The 21,407-nt window shown below is 37.4% G+C and overlaps 1 protein-coding gene and 1 long non-coding RNA gene across 2 annotated transcripts; both read left to right on the top strand.

The window, feature by feature from the left end:
• The first annotated feature begins 30 nt into the window (after positions 1 to 30).
• On the top strand, positions 31 to 19,816 carry LOC110154680 (uncharacterized). The gene is given in 8 exon segments (XM_055160029.1): positions 31 to 824; positions 2,494 to 4,542; positions 16,083 to 16,473; positions 16,684 to 16,730; positions 17,292 to 17,462; positions 17,570 to 18,223; positions 18,398 to 18,946; positions 18,949 to 19,816. Coding segments are annotated over 8 exon segments (5,322 nt in total). The 5' UTR covers positions 31 to 82; the 3' UTR covers positions 19,668 to 19,816.
• LOC129410926 (uncharacterized) lies at positions 6,567 to 8,773 on the top strand. The gene is made up of 3 exons (XR_008633065.1): positions 6,567 to 6,801; positions 8,172 to 8,334; positions 8,736 to 8,773. It is a non-coding gene; the product is annotated as an uncharacterized LOC129410926 (long non-coding RNA).
• Positions 19,817 to 21,407: the final 1,591 nt, after the last annotated feature.

Raw genomic sequence — 21,407 nt, 5'->3', positions numbered from 1 at the left:
CATTCTCGTCTTAACACACACAGAGGAAATGACTGTGGCTCTTCATTTACTTCTTGAGTATTGTAACTTAAGATTCTATGAAATGCAAGACAACAATCTTCATAGTTTGATGAAGGTTATTGAGACCATGGTCCAAACTAACAGAAGATCTTTTGTCACTATTACTGAGGGCTTCTCTACAGAAATAAAAACGACACTAAATGTGGTTCTTTGTGGGAGGAAAGGAGCAGGGAAAAGTTCTGCAGCAGATGTCATGTTAGGACAGAGAACATCTGGAGAGAAGAGCTCATCTGAGTGCATCAAACGTCAGAGGGAGCTGCCTGGACTGTGGCTGTCCATAGTGGAGATGCCGTCTCTCTGTGGTAGTTCTGCTCAGACAGTGAGGGAGCAGTTCTATAACAGTATTTCTCTGTGTGACCCTGATGGTGTCCACGCCTTTGTCCTGGTGTTACCTGTGAATCCTCTCACTGATGAAGACAAGGCTGAGTTTAAGATGCTTCAGGAGGTTCTGGGTCCTCGTGTTGATGCCTTCACCCTGGTTCTGTTCACTGTGGAGTCAGATCCTTCAGCTCCAGTTTACTCTGACTTTGTGAGTCAGAACAAAGACCTGAAGGAGCTGTGCCAAAGCTGTGGTGGAAGATATTTCATCTTCAACATAAAAGACCAGAAGCAAGTCCCTCAAATCTTAAATGAACTACAAACTTCAACAAAGGACAGAAATATTCCTCAAAGTTACACCAGACAAATGTTTGTGCAGACACAAATAGAGAAGATCTCAGTTCTACAGAGCAGCTCCTCTTCAACAGACACAAGAGCAGTCACTGGTATGTATGTGTGTGTGTGTGTATAAATATTTTCGCCCGGCCAAACAAGGTCTGTGTCAGGTGTTGGGGAATCAGGGCACCTTGATGAAAAATGGGCTACTGGAACACAGAGGAAATGGGCGAGATAGGAGAACAAGGCTCTGTTGGAATGCTGCTACTACAGTAACCTGAGTCAGAGGGGTTACATGAACAGGATGTGGGAGAAATGTTTATTATGATACCCACAGTCCAAGCTAGTGTTCCAACATCCACAAACGGCAACTGGTATCACAACTAGAGATTGACGAGGTACAACACAAATGCTACGGCAAGAGGAGCCAGGACGCCAGGTCAGAGGAGAGTTAACACTAACTCCCCAACCACAGATTGGGTATTAGATCCTGGTGGTGTGGATCAGTGAGTCGATGTCTCGCTCGGTCTTAGCGTACAGCTTGATGTCATCCATGTAGAGGAGGTGACTGATGGTGGCCCTGTTCCTGAGTCGATATCCGTAGCCAGTGCGGTGGATGATTTGGCTGAGGGGGTTCAGACTCATGCAGAACAGCATGTGTCTTAGTGTGTCTCCTTTGTATATGCCACATTTGATGGACACTTGGATTGCCATTGGTTTCAAGGGTGGTTTTCCACAACCTCATTGAGTTTGCAATGAAGGCCCTTAAAGTCCTCTTGATGTTTTATAGCTCCAAGCCCTAAGTGATCCATGTGTGTAATGAGCTGTAGGTTTGATGTAATCAATATAAGTAATGCACAGGTTGGTCTAGGTGGGTTCTGCAGTCGTGCCCATATTATAAAAAATAAATAAAATTATAGGAACACTTTGAAAACACATCAGATGTGAAAAATTTGAAGAAAAAAAAAGTATATTGGCTATCTATAGAAATATGGACAGTGCAATGTCTTAGGAACGAAAGGCCACCTCTTTTAATGGAAATAACATTTTTCAACTTACACAGGGCTTAATTGTATAGACACCCTGAAAATCTAAGTCAAATAAAACGATGATGTGGCAGGCTAGTTCATTTTTCCAAAATTAAATTTCTGCAGCTCAAAATGCTTCTCAGCAGGCCCACTACAAGATGTAGTGGCCCCTCACGAAGTCAGTTCCTGATTGTTTGTGCTCAGACATTCTCACCAGTGGCCTGCTGGAAGTCATTCTGTAAGACATGGGCAGTGCTCAACCTGTTCCTCCTGCACAAAGGAGCAGATATGCGTCCTGCTGATGGACTGAGGATCTTCTACAGCCCGCTACAGCTCTCCTAGAGTGACTGTCTCCTGAAATCTCCTCCATGTTCTAAAGATTGTGCAGGAAGACATATTAAATCTTCTTGCAACAGCCATCCTGGAGAAGTTGGACAATTTGTGCAACTTCTGTAGAGTTAAAGAATCACCTCATACTCCCAGAAGTGATAATCACTCTAGCCAAAACCAGCACTAGTGAAAAAACAGCCAAAAAACACCAAGAAGGAGAAACTTGAAATGAAATGACCTCCATGTGCAAAATCAGTCCTATTTTAGGGGTTGTCCATATTTGTATAGATATCCATATATTTATTTTTTCACATTGAGATCTGATGTGGTTTCAAAGTGTTCTTTAAATTTCTTTAGCTGTGTATGTATGTATGAATGTATGTATGTGTGTATTTATTTTTTTTTTTTTTTTTATTTGCAGGGGACACACAGTGTGCAGAGACTCTGAGGATTGTGCTGATTGGAAAGACGGGCAGTGGAAAGAGCAGTTCTGGAAACACCATCCTGGGACGAGAAGAGTTCAAATATGACTTGAGCCAAACATCTGTGACCAAACTGTGTCATAAGGCACATGGGGAGGTGGACGGTCGTCGTGTGGAGGTGGTGGACACTCCCGGTCTGTTCGACAGCACCATGTCTAATCATGAGGTGAATGATGAAATGCTCAAATGCATCAGTCTCCTGGCACCAGGACCACACATCTTTCTGTTGGTGCTGCAAATCGGAAGATTCACACTCGAAGAGAAAGAAACTCTGAATCTGATCAAGACAGGATTTGGAAAAGATGCTGAAAAGTTCACCATAGTTCTGTTCACACGTGGGGATGATCTGGAAAAATTTGGACTTTCATTTGAAGATTACATAAAAAATAAATGTGAAGATTCTTGTAAGAAGCTGTTATCTGACTGTGGGAACAGGTGCCATGTATTTAATAATTGGGAAAAAAATGCAGAAAGACAATCAGCCCAAGTGAAGGACCTGATAAAGAAGATTGATGATGTGGTGAGAGTTAACGGTGGAGGCTGCTACACAAGTGAGATGCTCCAGGAGGCTGAGGAGGCCATTCAGAAAGAGACACAGAGGTTATTACAGGAACAGGAACAAGAGCTCAGAAGAGAAATGCAAGAAATGGAGCAAAAACATGAACAGGAAATGCAAGAAATCCAACAAAGAATGGAAGAACAGAGGAATGAAATTAAAAAAGAACTTCAAGAACGAGACGATGAACTCAAAGACCTGAAGGCAAATATAAAAAGGGAACGTACTCTGAGAACAGAAGAGCAGAACCAGAGAGAAGAAGAAGACCAGCAGAGGAAAGAGCAGGACAGAGCTATAAGACAGGAGTATGAACGGAAGATTCAGGAGTTAGAGGTGGAATCTAAAAAGAACTTTGATAGAAAACTGCAAGAGAGCAAAGATAAAATGGAACAAGAACGAGAGGCCTGGGAGGAGGAGAGGACACAATGGTGGGACAATCGATACAACCAGGATGAAATAAGACGACAGGAGGAGCACGCAAGACTGGAGAAACTAGAACAAGAATACAAGGTCAAACTGGAAATGTACAGAATTAAGAAAGAAGAAGAAGATCAAAACAGAAGAGAGCAAGAGGAGAAGCAGAGGAAGGAGCTACAGGAAAGACATGAGAGACAAATGGAGGAGTTGAAGAAAACGTACGAGGAAGAGGCTCGCAAGAAGGCCGAAGAGTTCAACGACTTTAAACGCAAGAAGGAGATTGACTTTGCAGCTCTGATTGAAAAACACTTGCAAGAAGTCTGTGGTCTCAAGGAAGAGATTCAGCAGGGGCAAGAAGAATATAAAAGTTTACAAAAACTCTCTTCACACAAAGAAGTAAGTCTGAAAAGTGACATGGAGGAACAGCTCAAGAAACACAAGAGCGAGATGATTGATCTGGCCATTGTTGTTTTAAAGGAGAAAAAGGAAAACAGCAACAAAATCAGAAAACTCCAGAAAAATCATGAGCAAGAACTGAAAACATGTCAGAAAGAAATTGATGAGAAGTTTAAACAAGAAGAGAAAGAAGAAATTAAGAAGTTAAAAACAAAACAGCAACAAGAGATGAATGATCTAGAGAAAGATACCAAGAAAGAAGATCTTCAACAAAGAAAAATGGAGCTGTATAGTAAACATGAAGAACAACTGAGACAGTTAAAGTCTGACTTGTGGAGCCAGAAGAAACAAGAACTGGAGGAAAAAACAGAGGAACTAAAGCAAAAACATGCACAAGAAATGAATACATTTACACAGGAGCTCTTAAGAAAACATGAAGAAGAGCAGAATAAACAAATCGAAGAGTTAGAGGAGAAACATCAGCAGGAGATGGAAGAGTTGGTGAAGAAAGCTGCAGAGAGTGCAACGGAATTAGAGCAGCTGAAGATAAAACACCAACAGGAAATGAGTGACATCAAGAAGAAGATGTTACCTGAAGAAGGAAGTTGCTCCATTTTATAACGTGATTCATTCAGCCATGTTTGCTTTTCATTTTTTGCCATTCACATCTGTCTTGTGTTGAAATTGTTGACCATTTGTTGTCATCAAAAAACATTCACGTTACATATCCGGACTTGTATTTTAACTTTGTTCATGTTTAACCAATCACACTTAGACACATTTTTGTGCTTTGTTGACTTTTGTTTTTTACACGATGTATTAATTTTTGATGCAAATGGAATGATTTTGGGCAGAGTGATGCATCTTTGAGTGTTTTAACATTTTCCCATCAGTTTTTCAATCGTAGCCTATTCTAATTGGTTCTAGGAAACATACTGCCTTTGTGCCCTTGAGCACAAAAATTATCCCTTGACTTCCATTATAATCACGATTTTCCAACCTGCCATTGTACAACGTGTAAAACATGCAATATCTGAGGGTTAGAAATTTTCTGAAACATCCGTCTTCACATTAGTCTTCTGATATATTTTTTGGAGGATTATGTAATTTTACCTTATATGTCCAACAGTGGAAATAAATATATTTCACCACTGACTTCCATTATAATCACTATTTTTTCAACCTGCCCTCATACAATATAAAGTATAAGTATAAAGCATACAACATGTCATTTCTATATATTTTCTAATCCCTCTGACTTCAAATTAGTGTTCTGACATCATTTTTGAATGACAAAGTAATTTTGACCTTATATATTCAGTGTTTGAAATGCATCTAATTTTGCATTGGGGGACACTGGCCCTAGCCCCTCCCATTTTTAAATATATATTTTTTTAAACTATGAATGATGAACTTTGACATAGATCAGGCCCTTAAAGTGGAACCAAAAAAACAAAAAAAAATCCAGTTTGCATCAAGCATGTGGAATTTATTTCACTTTTTGTGATTGTTGAGTATGAAATACATTGACTTTATGAAAGAAAATCAGCAGTTAAAGGGTTAAAAATATTTGAAAATACACATTTTTTAAATATTGATCATACGCTGAAATGTTTATTGAGCAAATAAAAAAAACATGGAAAAAATATGAATCCTCTGATTTTTTTTTTTATAGCAAAATGAAATGTGCTCTAATACCATCAATATAATTTTTTTAAAGGTGTGATTGACTGTTAAATCAGTGTTAAATCAGTCCTGTTTGCATGTTCCTTTCCCTCTGAGCCTCAGAAATCACTCAGTTCCCAACATCATGTAACACACATTTTTCTACAGTTTGTAAGTCCATAAACCCTCACAAATTGATGAAATGTCAACTTCAAAACATTGCTCTAAACTTGAATGAGAACACAAACTATGGCTACCCCCTACTCACTTCAAAACAATAATAATCATATTGTTGTTACATTAATATGTTTTAATATTCTGAGTGTAAATAAATATTGAGTCATAATGCACATCGACGGGTGTGCGTGTTTTAGGGTGTACAGGGTATAAGCTACATTTGGAGGGCTGCTGAATCACAAAATGATTAAATTGTGTAAAGTTTCAGATAAAAACACAAAGATAAAGTAATAAAACATGTATAACTGTAAGGTTCAAACATATGTGAAGGCAGAGATGCTTTGCGCATCTTTTTCCACCTTTTAAAATGCCTCAAAAGTGAAATAAATCCACGGCCATTCAAGTGCAGGTAAAAACTCTTTACTGAATATTCATGTATAGTTCAGGTCTTCAGCTATATGTGAGTACTCAGTAGTGGCTGTAGAGGGCGTCGCACTCCCTCACTTGACCTGGAGATAAATAAAATAAAATTGAATCTAACGTCGTTATTTTGTATTAGGCTATGTTTTGTGTTATGTGTTTTTTTTTTTTATTGAACGTGTATCTGTTTTTATTTTATTATTATTATTAGTTTTATTATTATTATTATTAATATTTATTTATTTTATATATATTTATTTATTTTTATAAAGTTAAATGTGCTTATGTCGCTTTATTTGAGTCATGTGTTTGCCTTTTGAATACACTGAGTCAGAGTCATATGGTTTAATGCTGGTGTACAGTATAAGAGAGCCTCTTTAACTTTAATACAAATTATGGTCAACAATAAAAGTAATTCATACAGAACTCCTCGATGTAGATAATAACAGAAAACACACCAAATCAATACGACTACTCAATACATGACGACTTTGGCGCTCGTTGACCGTGAAAGAAACGTACTAAAAGCTTCAATTAATATAAAAACATGACCGTTCCACTCAGTGTCCACAAGTGTCAAACCCGCACATTTATTCACATCTCATTGAGTCTCCAGGTAAGACGTTGTTTTCCTGTATTTTTGCCTTTTATTTGAATTTTTATATAGTTTTGTTGACTCAGGCTCAGATTTAAAGTACATTAGCTAGTTAATTTAGAACTAGCTGCTAGCATAATTTCTGTGATAACCGATAACTGTTAGCTTACATTTCTGTTTTTATTGGTCCAATTCATTTTTGATGTAGTTGTTTGTCTCTTGAAGACTCTTGAACAATATTATATGTGACCAGATGAAAAATGGGGTACATGTGAAAACTGTAGACTTTAATATAAATCCTGTTCATTTTTGTTTGGCTGTTTGTTCATTGTAACACCTGTTTTCGCCGCACGGGGGCGCTGTGACTTTACATGAACGTTGAACGGGAACAGTCTCGCGCACTTGCGGTTGAGAAAGTATTAGAATAGTTCTATGTTTTGCTGGAGAAATATGTGTTTATCGGTAAGGAAATGGCTGTACAATGAGATATTGTTTATTGTTTATGTGTTCTTTTAATTAATAGTGGAATGTGTTTATTTTCATCTTTCAGAGGTGCCACTGCTGTTCTGTGAGGATGTTTTGTGCACCGTTATTTTAGTGATAACGATGTAATAACGCCTGTTGGTTCTGTTTCTGAACCAGTGAAGAAAAAGAGAAATAAAGAACCTCAAAATTTGAAGTACAGTGTGCTCTACAACCCTGGCTTCATATAATTAAATTAAGATTTTAAAAACTAGGCTAATATTTATTTGCCACCTGCTCCTGGATTAAGATGCAGCAGAACAACGTCCCGTCTTCTCTTCGTTTGACTTGTAGCCATAATTTTCTTCTGACAGGATTTTTTTGTGGACATGTCTGGGGAATGAATTTCAGCAAAGGTTTCTTAGCTTTATTGTTTGTACACCCAACCACACAGCAACACTTCAGCAGGGCTAACGTGAACAACAACAACAGTCATGAAGACAGAACTTTTTGGCTCTGAGGGATCATTTTCCTTGTAAAACAGTTGTGGCACAAACAGCATGCTCTGTGTGACACAGCCTCACAGGTAAATAGTGTTATAGTTAAATAGTGGTGCTGCTTGTGAGTGTTGTGTTATGTTGTGTTATTGTTGTTATGAGCTGTGGATCAGGTTGTGCTGCTGTGTAAACTTTGCACTTGGTTGTGCGTTGTGCTCAGATATAATTCAGCCAATAGTGACCAAAATGACGGGTTTGGTATAATACTGTATAGCCTATAAATAATACATATATTTATGTATTACATATATAATATGTATTAAGAGCCCCCAAAACATTACACCACCAGCCACCACTGGTTGAGGACTTACAAAAATGTCTATAATGTATTAACTTGATAAAACTCTCCTAAACGTGCCTTTTTTCCTGCAGGTTAATAAACTGTAACAGAAAGTTGCTTGGCGCCCCCTGGTGGTGGACCACGATGAGTGCTGCTGTACTTGATGATAAATGTGGTCAAAGTACAGGTGCTTCTCACGGCTCACCTTCACTGGAGGAAGAGACCGACGGCGAACTGCGGACAACATTTCTGTCAGTAAGTATCACATTTGTCTGATGTAGCCTGTAAATACAGTTTCAGAATTATGAAAAGAATAGTTCAGGACCGTTACCATAGCAATTACCAAAATAAAACTAAAATATCCTGTTGTTTGAATGATGAAGAGCCCTAAAATGTTGCCTTTATCAGGAAGCTGAAAGAGCACAGGCGACCAAGAAACTGTGTCTGAATTAAATACAGATTTACTTTTACCAACGGTTTTGTTTTGAAGCCTGCGCCTTTTCACGTCTGTACGTCTTTATGTTTTCATGTTTAAAATATAATGCACCAGCAGGTTTTTTATGAGTTTGCATGTTTGAGGAGTCTGTTTTCAGAACATGTTTTACTTTTAAATTGTACAAGATTAAAATGTCTGAAAGAACCGTGTTTGTTTCTAGGTGTGATACAGATTGAATCTAATGCGACATCATGGCAGCAGCAATAAAAGGTGAGTGCATTTATGATGAACCATTGTGACTTTTGAACTGATCACGTATCAATAAAAATTATATTACCACAGGTTGGTAATATAATCCAACCTGTGTAAATAAATAACCCACATTTATCTCCATGGACTGTATTAAGATATATTTATTATTTACATATACAGTCTTTGCTCGTCACTTGGTCACTATTGGACCAACACAACTCTGACACAACATTTTTTTTTTTTTTTTTAAAAATCTAATTCTGGGTCATATAATATTTAATTTAAATTTAACAAACATGGGTTAATGTTTATATGACCACCACAGTACTATTTAAGAAACATTTATAAAAAAAACAAACAAACAAAAAAAGCATTTTTAATAAATAATTGCATTCAAAACCCGTCATTAACAGCAGCGTTATTTATTCATCAGTAAAATGATCATTACAATGGTCTATTTTGTCATTTATCCATGTTGAAACTTGGTGAAGTGGAACAGAGAGAGGGTCGTGTGTTTACAGTGAGAATAATGTGACATGTTTAAATGTGAACCTGAACACAAATATCTCCTAAAAAAAACATTAAAATCCAAAATGAAGCAGTTACTTTTATGGTGTTGAGCTGCAGTTATAAACTACAGTTATGTTGAGGCTTCACTGTCAGGAGTCAGAGGGTCAAATGTTTCTTTAGTAACTTTACCTGGCACAAAATACTAGAGGTGTAACGATATCCAAGTCTCACGATACAATATCGTCACGGTATGAACCTCACGGTACGATATTTATTGCGATATTGTGGGAAAGCTCTCGATATGGTGGAGAGGCTCACGATTAGAGGATGTAACAATATTCAAATCTCTCTGTACGATATTTTTCACGATATATACGTCTCACGGTACGATATTTATTGTGATATTTTGTGGAGGCAAAACAAACAAAACTGTGAATATTCTTCTTTTTCCTCTTAAAATGCCTTGACGAGACTTAATCCAAAGAACTAAAACTTAAAAGTGTTAGAACTGTTATTTCTTCTTGTCGTCTGCACTGAAATGGAGCAAAGGATCATGGTCTATGTAGTTTCCTCTGTCTTTTTTTAGCTGTTGCTGCACCATAACTTTTAATTTAAGCAAAGAGACTTGTAATTCGATAAATTGTGATGGTCCACGATATTACTGTGAGAACTGTGATGATACGATATCACGATATTACGGTTATTGTTACATCCCTACAAAATGATTAAATTGTGTAAAGTTTTTGATAAAATCACAAAGATAAAGTAATAAAACATGTATAAGCTTTAACAGTTGGGCCTGGTCAAGCAGAAGTAAACAACAAGGCCAAAAATTCAAGTTAATACATCTGATATAAAAATGTATTGAACAGATACATATGTACTCTAGTTTATGAAACTGTTGACCTTTTTTCTGTACCATTTTTGGTTCTAAAGTTCCATCTGTTTTAAACAGACCATGTATGAAACATGGAACAAAAATTATTCCCCAAATTTCAAAGACCCAAAAATCATGTAAATAAATGGATGTATTTCATCATATCTTGTGTTATTCCATCTTTGAACTGTTGATGAAGGGACAGGATTTTTCAAAACAAATGTATTTAAAATTATAAAAATTAGCTTGGAAGGACTGACATGTTTTATAGAAATAGTTTCTTTCATTTTGAAGTAATGTTAAAGTATTCGGAAGAAAAAAAGTGACAAATGATGTAAAATCCTGCACCTTCTACTTGCTTGAACAATTTTCCCTCCGTTACTTTTCCCTCCGTTACCATGAACCTTTCTTAATAAAAAATCTCATGAGTCAAAAGTCAGAGGTTTTTCAACCTAATCTTGTACCATATGGTAGAAAAACTATATGAAGCAAATATTCAAACCAGTTTGTTAAGGATATGGAAAGTGAGAACCAAGAGTTATCACTGTTTGGATTTATTGACCAAAAAGTGCTGCATATTTCATTCCCTCCGTTACCAACATGAGTATTTTAATTTTTTTGTCTTGAACTTGAAAGAATATCACAGGTTTAACTTGACCCTGTTGGAGTGTAACTCTTTCCTACATTCTGATACTTTACTTATTTCAATAGTCCCTCTAGTTTCTGAATAAGAGACATTTGAATGTCAAAAATCGACCCCTGTTTCCCTCCGTTACTGCTTGACCGAACCCAGTTGTTTCTCTGCAGCAGTAGATGAGGTGAGTAAGTGCAGCTGTGGGCAAATCCAAGTCTGCTTTATTTCTACAACACATTTTACAAACAAAGCAGTTTCCAAAGTGCTGCACAGAGATCAGAAAATGAAGACAACAAAAGGTAGATTGCTTAAATTTGGTCATATCAGTCTTAAAACAATAAATCCAGTAAAAGCAAATAAAAGAAAAAAAACATAAAATCATAAAATAAATAAAATAAAGAAACGACAGAGGACCACACAACTCACACTGTGTTAAAAGCCAGAAAATAAAAGTTGAACAGATGAAGACTGTGTTTGACCCAAATCGTTGGGTTTTCTTCTCTGGGTCATAAATAAGTAAATGAAAGTGCAGTACAGTGGCTCTTCGAGGGTTCATGGACACAGAACAATGTGTCCCTAGTAACTTCAAAATGGACATTGGCAATTATGTTTGATTTTATAATGATTCCAGCATATTTCCACAATAATTAAGGTACAAGGATCAGAATCATTTTAGTGCATTTTGATTCATAACATAGAAATATTTTGTAGACTATTTTTGTCCTAAGTAAAAATTATTTATTTTTTACTTTGCCTAGTGACAGAAGAAATATAAAGGACAAAAACCAAGTACATTTCTATTTTGGCCTGATGATGAAACTGTTGTATATACGGTGAACAGAGAGTTTAATTCATTTCTGTTCTGATGATACAAGTCATCTGTGTGTCCCTCACAACACACAAAGCCACTCGACCTGATCTACAGCGGCTTTACAACATAAATAAATATAAAAACATAATATTTTTGTGGTCTGTTATTTTTCTGCATATTAACATTTGACAGTACAGATGTATTTATTTAAAAAAAATTATATTGGTCATAGTAAGAATCCTCCTGCATTAAATTGTTCAAAATGAATCAAGAATGAAAATTGAACCAGGAACATCATCGTTTGTGTCACTATAATCACAGCCCACTGTCTTTGTCTTTCAACCAATCACATTCTTCACAGCTTTTTGGAAACTGAATCATTTCTCTCATTTTCAGGTGTTTCACCCTTGACCCGCAGTTGGAGCCTTGAGCTTATTCCACCAGAGAGTGAGTTAAACTAAACATTTATGTCGACTTCTCCTCAGCGTCTGATCTTGTAACGTTCATTAAATTCACATAAGTTGGCAGTACTCAGTTATATTTTCTCAGTTTAATTTACTTAAAGTAACTGTACTTTTCAGAGTACTTTGTCAGCAGCATACTTTTACTCCTACTTGAGTTTTATTGAAGTAACAGTACTCTTACTTGAGTAAAAGTTGTGCTTCCTCTTCCACTGTGAGTGAGTCTGAAGTGACAAAAGTTTTATGTGACAATCTGAAATTATTTGAACATTTGTGTTTCTTGCAGCTCCTTCAGATCTGATTTAGTTTGTCTCATTTTTGTGTCTGTCCTTTAGCTCCTTTTCCTAAATACGTTTTTACTCTTAAAAAACTTGACAGACATGGACACACAGGAACAACTCTGAGGGGAAACACATTGCACAGAAGGGAGGGGCACTAAACTCATGACAGTTAAGGCCACACTTAGAAATATTCCAGGCAAAGCCCCAACATCTGTACAGAAACAGGTGTGGCAGTCACCAGACCAAGTTACTTGTCAAGTCTGAGAAGAGACAAGTCACAGTCCTGTAAGAAGGAAGAATGACAAATGATAACACAAAATCAGATTAAGAAGAGAAGAGTTGCTTCACTGGGTCATAAATAAGTAAATGAAAGTGCAGACAGGGGCTCTTTGAGGGTTCAAGGACACAGAAAAATGTGTCCCTAGTAACTTCAAAATGGGCATTGGCATCTCACCTTTTGCAATAAAGAACTTTGAATATAATAATAAAGTCGGTGTGGCTCGGGTTTGTACCTTGCCCATTGTTACATAACTAAGGGCCACATTTTGCTAAAATAAAACAATATTATACAATATAATAAAAAGCAAAAAAAAAAGATGCACAATATTTTCCCCACTACCTTCTTGAACCTTCCTAGAATATTTGAAAATATAACATTTTCATATGAACACAATAGAGACGCATCAATTCAGAACAATACAATAAAAACACCAGTTGACAAACACAAACCTCGACTTCACTCACGTGAACTGTGAACAGAAATATGTAAAACCTCTTCTGCAAATATCCAAGACCAATCTCCACCTTATTCAATAGTCTTCCACATAATGCACACAATAAAATAAGTAACACAAACTTTAGTACCTTTACCTTCATGCACTCAGGGACTTACACCTGTGAAAAGCTTCTGGAACAATATAACAAAAACTCAGACATCTGAGCTGCAGTTTACCTCCCATCACTTTTCTCACCGCCACAATCACTAAACACAAACCAAATACAAACAAATACAAACATATAATTGAAAACATCCATCACTGGACCAACTCTCTTTTCAAATACATTTTACAATCTCAAACAAAACCTGGTCATGATTCTGACAGAACATCTTTTACCAGCACATGGATACTTTTCATTATTTACTCAACCTCACCTATCAATTAATAAAAACAACAATCCCCTAAAAACTTAAATATGAATAATAATATAATTTGTTATTTTTATCAGAACACATGTATTAAAGAATATCACATTGTGCTGTCCCAAGGTTATACACACTACCAGCCCAGTGTTTGTTTTTTTGGCCTAAATATACGAAAGGATTAAACAACGAGGAGCAGTGTGTTAGACTGTTTTAAGTAGGGATCCAGCTTTTTCAGTTACGGTACCGATATTGACTTTGACTTTAAGTATCTGCTCATACACGATATTAACGGACAAAAAATTACAAAAGCCCAAAGAGGCGAGAGAGAAAAAAAAGAGGCAGGTTCATTTAGGCTCTATTTTCTAAGTGATTTTTATTTTATTTTTTTTCCATTTTGCACCAGCAACTCTTTTTTTTTTTTTCACATTGATGTGGCTGAGAAAAAACAAAAGAACTAATGCTCCAGAGCCTAAGTGTTTTCCCAGTATATTATACCAAATTTACGCACCAGCAAACCATTAGATGATAAGATGGGTGACAGTAGCTCAGTTGGAGCATTTGCCCATTAATCTGAAGGTTGGTGGTTTGAATCCAGTTCTTGACATAAACATCTCAGGTTGAGTGGTCAGATCCACTGACCCACAGGTTGGCTGGTGTGATTCCAGCTCCCACAGATGAATGCTGCCGTTGTGTCCTTGGGCAAGACACTTAACCCACCATGCCCACAGTGTCTGTGTGCACTGGTGTGTGAATGGGTGAGTGGTTCTTTGTTGTAAAGTGCTTTGAGCCTTGAAGGTGGAAAAGTGCTATAGAAAAATATGACCATTTACCAAGAGCATTACAGGTTAGGACGTGGGAGGCTGGGTTTCGAAACGTACCTGCTCCCGGCTATGTGTGTTTTCATTCTAGCTGAATTCAGTCATTTCATGAGTTTTACTTTTGCGTTTTCTTTTATGAGCAATATGAGAAGTAACTAGTATCGACCTTAAAGCTCAAACTCCGACCCCTTTTACGCGATAGTGCAGCCCTTTGCAACATAAACTAACAGGAGCACATCAACTAAGTACAACAGCACGACTAAAGTACAATAGAAAAACAGTGTCTTGTGCCTGTAGTGTGATCAGTGATGCATCGAGATTACTTCACATATTAATCATAAAAGAACGCAAAAGTAAAACTCATGAGAAAACTGATTTAATCTAGAATGAATACACACATAACTGGGAGCAGGTGAGTTTCAAACCCCATCCTCCCACATCCTCACCCGTAGTCTAACACCATGAGCTAATCTTCAACTGGTTTGCTGATGCTGAAGTTTCGTATTTACAGGAATATGCTGGGAAAACAGGGAATTTTTTTTTTTTTTAAGATTTTTTTTTTTTTTTTTGAGTTGAAAGAAAAGAAAAAAAACACTTAGAAAATAGAGCCCAAATGACCTGCCTATTTTTTTTCTCTTGCCTCTCAGGGCTGCTGTAGAAAATGGCACCTATTTACTGAAATTTTGTACTTACTACACAAATGATCCAACTGTGTCATGTAACTGTTATTTATCCTTCAAATCACCACAGAACAGCTTTGTATGAATAAAAGTTCAAACATTATGAGACGTTCTAGGCCAAATTCAGCCTGTCTTATTCTATCAAGACCCAACCAGGATATCAGCTGAACCGATATCATGGAACTGATACCCGATCCAGCTCATGTTTATCGGTGCTGCCGATATTCAATATCAGTATTGTATCAGTGTCGAGGGAGTTTTAGAACACCATGTGGTGCATCGTTTAAGAAAGAAGAGCTGGACTGGACTAGAATGGACAAAAGGAGGTTGAGGGTTCATGTCTCCAGGTGCTGGGTCTTGTACTGATGGTAAATAAACTTCTGTGATACAACTCAAGTGTCGAGCTTCTTAAAACTCTCAGACTTCTACAATTTAGTCTACAACAATAATAAATTTATGAATAAAATCTACACTTTCCTCTCAATCCCTACAAATTTCACTTCTGTCCATAACCTGTAAAGATACATTCAGACTGAATGTGATTCCCCATGTTAACCGTATGCACAAGGCGAAGCGTTTTCTGCATTTTGACTGAATTGAGCAGCTCAAACAAGGTGAACAGGTACTCACCAGGGAGAGTCCACGATCCAGCACAATCTCATACTCAGACCTCTTCACCTCCTCATCTTCAGCTCTGACTGTTGAGTTGTACCTTCCCTGTTCTCTGCCTGTGAGACTCAAGCACAGAGGTTAACCAGGACGAATTCACATCTTTCCATGAGGATAACAGAATAGCAAAGACCTGTGCTTCTAAATCCACTTTTAATTTACACTGTTCTTTTTTAAAATGTAGTATTTTCCTTTTTTTAAATGAGGAAAAATAATTGGCACAATTTCAGTCTATAGAACACACATACCAATGATTTTTTTATAGCAAAAATATGAAACAACCACAGTCTGTTATCCCAAAAAGAAAAGCAACTAGAGATCACAAACTTCACATGACAAGGCACAAATGTGAATAATTACTTTATATTATATTTAAGCCCCATTTTAATTATTATAACTTTATATTGAACTATATTTGTTTTCATTTCAGTGTCTGAGCTGAGGGTGACTCTTCTGGGGAACTGCTGGAGACAGAGATGTTTGGTGGAGAGTTTCTTAGTCAGAAAAGACACGTTCAACATTAGAACAGAGTCACAATTCTCAACAAAAGTCAGTGCTCCAGTGGGAGACAAAAAACTAACAGTCATCAACACACCAGACCTTCTCCACCCTGACTTCACTGAAGAGGAGCTGAAAAACAAGATACAAGAGTTTGCAGATGCCTCAGAGCCTGGGCCCCATGTGCTCCTGCTGGTCCTTCAACCTGAAGACTTCACCTCACAGCAGCAGCAGAGGCTCCAGAAAGTGTTAGAGATGTTCAGTGAAAACTCATTTGATCATTCAATGGTGCTGATCTCCACAGACAGAGAAGAAAGTGTCACGTACACAAAGAAAACACCCTTAGGACAAATGATCAGGAAATGTAGATATAGATTTATGTGGATGAAGAACTTTACTGAAGAAGGAAGAAGTTAAGAACTTTAAATTTGCAGAGTTGTTTTCACGACTGGGTCAGATTGTCAAAGAAAATCAGGGCCATAACTTGATCTTATGAAGTATTTGCAAGATCCCTCTGCTGCTCCTCACATCAGGGACCAGGAGGCAACAGGCAGCATCTTGGCAGAGGTTCAGAAAGCTGGTACGTGGAGAAACTAGAAACAATTTTATGTTTTGGTTTAATGTCAATGTTTACATTTCCTCTTTCTACTCAGGACTGACAGCACAGGATCCAACAAAGAGCAAAGTCTCAGAAACAAGCTACAGTCCAACTAGTAAGACACAAATACTTTTTTTCCCAGAAATATGAATTTATTTTCTCTGTTACTTAAAATTCCTAAAGTTATGTTTACTCCCTCACTCCACTACAATTCTAACACTAATCATGTGAAAGAAACTAAACACAATGAATTAATGAACTTCTACAGCTCTCGACCATAATCATCACTGCTAAAAGTCTTTGTTTTTCTCCCACAGATTTAGAACTTCGAATTCTCTTGTTTGGAAAAAGTGATGACAAAAAAGAAAGTTTTAAGTCAGTTTATTACTGCAGCCAAGTCAAATAAGAAGAGTAACCAAAAAGTGGAGCATGGGGAATGGAGAGAATATCAGCTCACAGTGGTGAAAACTGCAGACCTCTTCAAAATGTCTGTGGAAAAGCAGAGAAACGAATTGAAGAAATGTGTGTCTGAGTGTCTTCCAGGACCAAACGTTCTCCTGCTGCTGGTGAAGCCCTCTGACTTCACTGAAAATGACAGACAAACACTCAAGTTCATCCTGACAATGTTGGGTCCAGATGCTTTTAAACACTCCATTCTCGTCTTAACACACATTGAGGAAATGACTGAGACTGTTAATGCACTTCTTCAGGATTGTGAGTTAAGATTCTATGAAATGCAAGACAAAAACCTTCATAGTTTGATGAAGGTTATTGAGACCATGGTCCAAACTAACAGAAGATCTTTTGTCACTATTACTGAGGGCTTCTCTACAGAAATAAAACGACACTAAATGTGGTTCTTTGTGGGAGGAAAGGAGCAGGGAAAAGTTCTGCAGCAGATGTCATGTTAGGACAGAGAACATCTGGAGAGAAGAGCTCATCTGAGAGCATCAAACGTCAGAGGGAGCTGCCTGGACTGTGTCTGTCCATAGTGGAGATGCCGTCTCTCTGTGGTAGTTCTGCTCAGACAGTGAGGGAGCAGTTCTATAACAGTATTTGTCTGTGTGACCCTGATGGTGTCCACGCCTTTGTCCTGGTGTTACCTGTGAATCCTCTCACTGATGAAGACAAGGCTGAGTTTAAGATACTTCAGGAGGTTCTGGGTCCTCGTGTTGATGCCTTCACCCTGGTTCTGTTCACTGTGGAGTCAGATCCTTCAGCTCCAGTTTACTCTGACTTTGTGAGTCAGAACAAAGACCTGAAGGAGCTGTGCCAAAACTGTGGTGGAAGATATTTCATCTTCAACATAAAAGACCAGAAGCAAGTCCCTCAAATCTTAAAAGAACTACAAACTTCAACAAAGGACAGAAATGTTCCTCAAAGTTACACCAGACAAATGTTTGTGCAGACACAAATAGAGAAGATCTCAGCTCTACAGAGCAGCTCCTCTTCAACAGACACAAGAGCAGTCACTGGTATGTATTATTTACAAAAAATTATAAATGTGTAGTAAAGTTGAGCTAAAACAAACAATAAAACACATTTCTATAGTGTTATTTATTTAAACGTTGCAGTGCATGTTTGTCTCAAAACAACAGAGATAACATTATTGAATAATTAGTTTTATTGACCTCTTCTCACATTTACAGGGGACACACAGTGTGCAGAGACTCTGAGGATTGTGCTGATTGGAAAGACGGGCAGTGGAAAGAGCAGTTCTGGAAACACCATCCTGGGACGAAAAGAGTTCAAATTTGACATCACCCAAACGTCTGTGACCAAACTGTGTAAGAAGGCACAGGGGGAGGTGGACGGTCGTCGTGTGGAGGTGGTGGACACTCCCGGTCTGTTCGACAGCACCATGTCTAATCATGAGGTGAATGATGAAATGCTCAAATGCATCAGTCTCCTGGCACCAGGACCACACATCTTTCTGTTGGTGCTGCAAATCGGAAGATTCACACCTGAAGAGAAAGAAACTCTGAATCTGATCAAGAAAGGATTTGGAAAAGATGCTGAAAAATTCACCTTAATTCTGTTCACACGTGGTGATGATCTGAAAAGAATGAAACTTTCATTTGAAGATTATATTGAAAATAAATGTGAAGATTCTTGTAAGAAGCTGTTATCTGACTGTGGGAACAGGTGCCATGTATTTAATAATTGGGAAGAAAATGCAGAAAGACAATCAGCCCAAGTGAGGACCTGATAAAGAAGATTGATGATGTGGTGAGAGTTAACGGTGGAGGCTGCTACACAAGTGAGATGCTCCAGGAGGCTGAGGAGGCCATTCAGAAAGAAACACAGAGGTTATTACAGGAACAGGAACAAGAGCTCAGAAGAGAAATGCAAGAAATGGAGCAAAAACATGAAAAGCAAATGCAAGAGATTAAACTAAGAATGGAAGAACAATCAAAAGAAATTGAGAGAGAACGTCAAGAGAGAGACAAAGAACTCAAAGAAATGGAGAGTAATATAAAAAGGGAGCGTACTCTGAGAACAGAAGAGCAGAACCAGAGAGAAGAAGAAGACCGTCAGAGGGAAGAGCAGGACAGAGTTAGGAGACAGGAGTATGAACGGAATCTTCAAGAGTTAGAGAGGAAAATTAAAATGGAATCGAAAGAGAACTTTGACAAAAAACTGCAAGAGAGCAAAGATAAAATGGAACAAGAACGAGCGGCTTGGGAGGAAGAGAGGACACAATGGTGGGAAACACGATACAAGCAGGATGAAATAAGACGACAGGAGGAGCAAGCAAGACTGGAGAAACTAGAACAAGAATACAAGGACAAACTGGAAATGTACAGAATTAAGAAAGAAGAAGAAGATCAAAACAGACGTGAGCAAGAGGAGAAGCAGAGGAAGGAGCTACAGGAAAGACATGAGAGACAAAGTGGAGGAGCTGAAGAAAACATATGAGGAAGAGGCTCGCAAGAAGGCCGAAGAGTTCAACGACTTTAAACGCAAGAAGGAGATCGACTTTGCAGCTCTGATTGACAAACACTTACAGGAAGTTACTGTTCTCAAGGAGCAGATTCAACAAGAGAAAGAAGAATATAAAAGTTTACAAAAACTCTCTTCACACAAAGAAGCAAGTCTGAAAAGTGACATGGAGGAACAGCTCAAGAAACACAAGAGCGAGATGATTGATCTGGCCATTGTTGTTTTAAAGGAAAAGAAGGAAAAGAGCAACAAAATCAGAGAGATCAAGAAAAATTATGAACAAGAACTGAAAACATGTCAGAAAAAAATTGATGAGAAGTTTAAACAAGAAGAGAAAGAAGAAATTAAGAAGTTAAAAACAAAACAGCAACAAGAGATGAATGATCTAGAGAGGGATACGAAGAAAGAAGATCTTCAACAAAGAAAAATGGAGCTGTATAGTAAACATGAAGAACAACTGAGACAGTTAAGGTCTGACTTGTGGAGCCAGAAGAAACAAGAACTGGAAGAAAAAACTGAGGAACTAAAGCAAAAACATGCACAAGAAATGAATACATTTACACAGACGCTCTTAAGAAAACATGAAGAAGAGAAGAATAAACAACTCGAAGAGTTAGAGAAAAAACATCAGCAGGAGATGGAGAAGTTGATGAAGAAAGCTGCAGAGAGTGCAACGAAGGTAGAGCAGGTGAACATGAAACACCAACAGGAAATAAATGAACTAAAGAAGAAGATGTTACCTGAAGAACAAAGTTGCTCCATTTCATAACGTGATTCATTCAGCCATGTTTGCTTTTCATTAAGATTTTGTGTTGGAGTTGTTGACCATTTGTCATCAAACAACATTCACTGACAAAAACATACCCGGAGTTGTCTTTTAGCTTTGTTCATGTTTTAAGTTTTGTATAGTCCTTTCCCTCTGAGCCTCAGAAATCACTCTGTTCCAATTTTGCCACATCATGTAACACACATGTTTTACAGTTTTTAAGTCCATAAACCATCACTGGACTCACAATATAAATAATCAATGAAATGTCAACTTCAAAATATTGCTCTAAACGTGAATAAGAACTCAGACTTTAACAAACACAAACCCCCTACTCACTTTAAAATGATAAAAAGTAGAACACCTTTCCATAAAGGAATAAGTTTTGAAGGTTAGGCTTGTGTGTCCTGTCAGGAGAACAGCTGCAGGAGCATTAGTCTGAGTCTGAATTTGTTTCCTCCAGTGATTTCCACCATCAACCTGACAAACCCCAGCCAGAATGGAAACTGAACCTAGATCTTCTTGTCATGGGGCTGCTCTCAGTCACTGTGATATCAGAAGTGTTGTTGTTAATAAAAGCAGACATTCATTTATTATTATTATTCTTTTTTTATATATATTTGTCATAAGTAAGCAGATATGTAACCCAACATAGTGTATGTATGCATGTATATGTGTATGTGTATATATATGTGTACAGTACAATATGACAAAAAAAAAAAGTTTTTGAGTTAAAATTATATTTTGTATGTATGTATATGCAATTTATTTTGCTATATGTAAATATTTGTTAAGTTCCATGATCAGTGTACAGAAGCAACCACATCATTTTTGAAACTATGTTATGAACAGAGGCGGGTTAATATAAGTTTTTCTTTTTCTCGCTCCTTTTTGAGAAATGTGCTTTTCTGTTGTTTACAATGTATATGTAGTATATATGATTATTGTTT

The sequence above is a fragment of the Boleophthalmus pectinirostris genome, unplaced genomic scaffold (assembly GCF_026225935.1).
Source record: "Boleophthalmus pectinirostris isolate CB_2022bp ecotype Guang Dong unplaced genomic scaffold, ASM2622593v1 HiC_scaffold_2826, whole genome shotgun sequence".
Taxonomy (NCBI): domain Eukaryota; kingdom Metazoa; phylum Chordata; class Actinopteri; order Gobiiformes; family Gobiidae; genus Boleophthalmus; species Boleophthalmus pectinirostris.
Note: the sequence above shows the minus strand (reverse complement) of the source record. Positions and strands in the feature narration are given on the sequence as shown.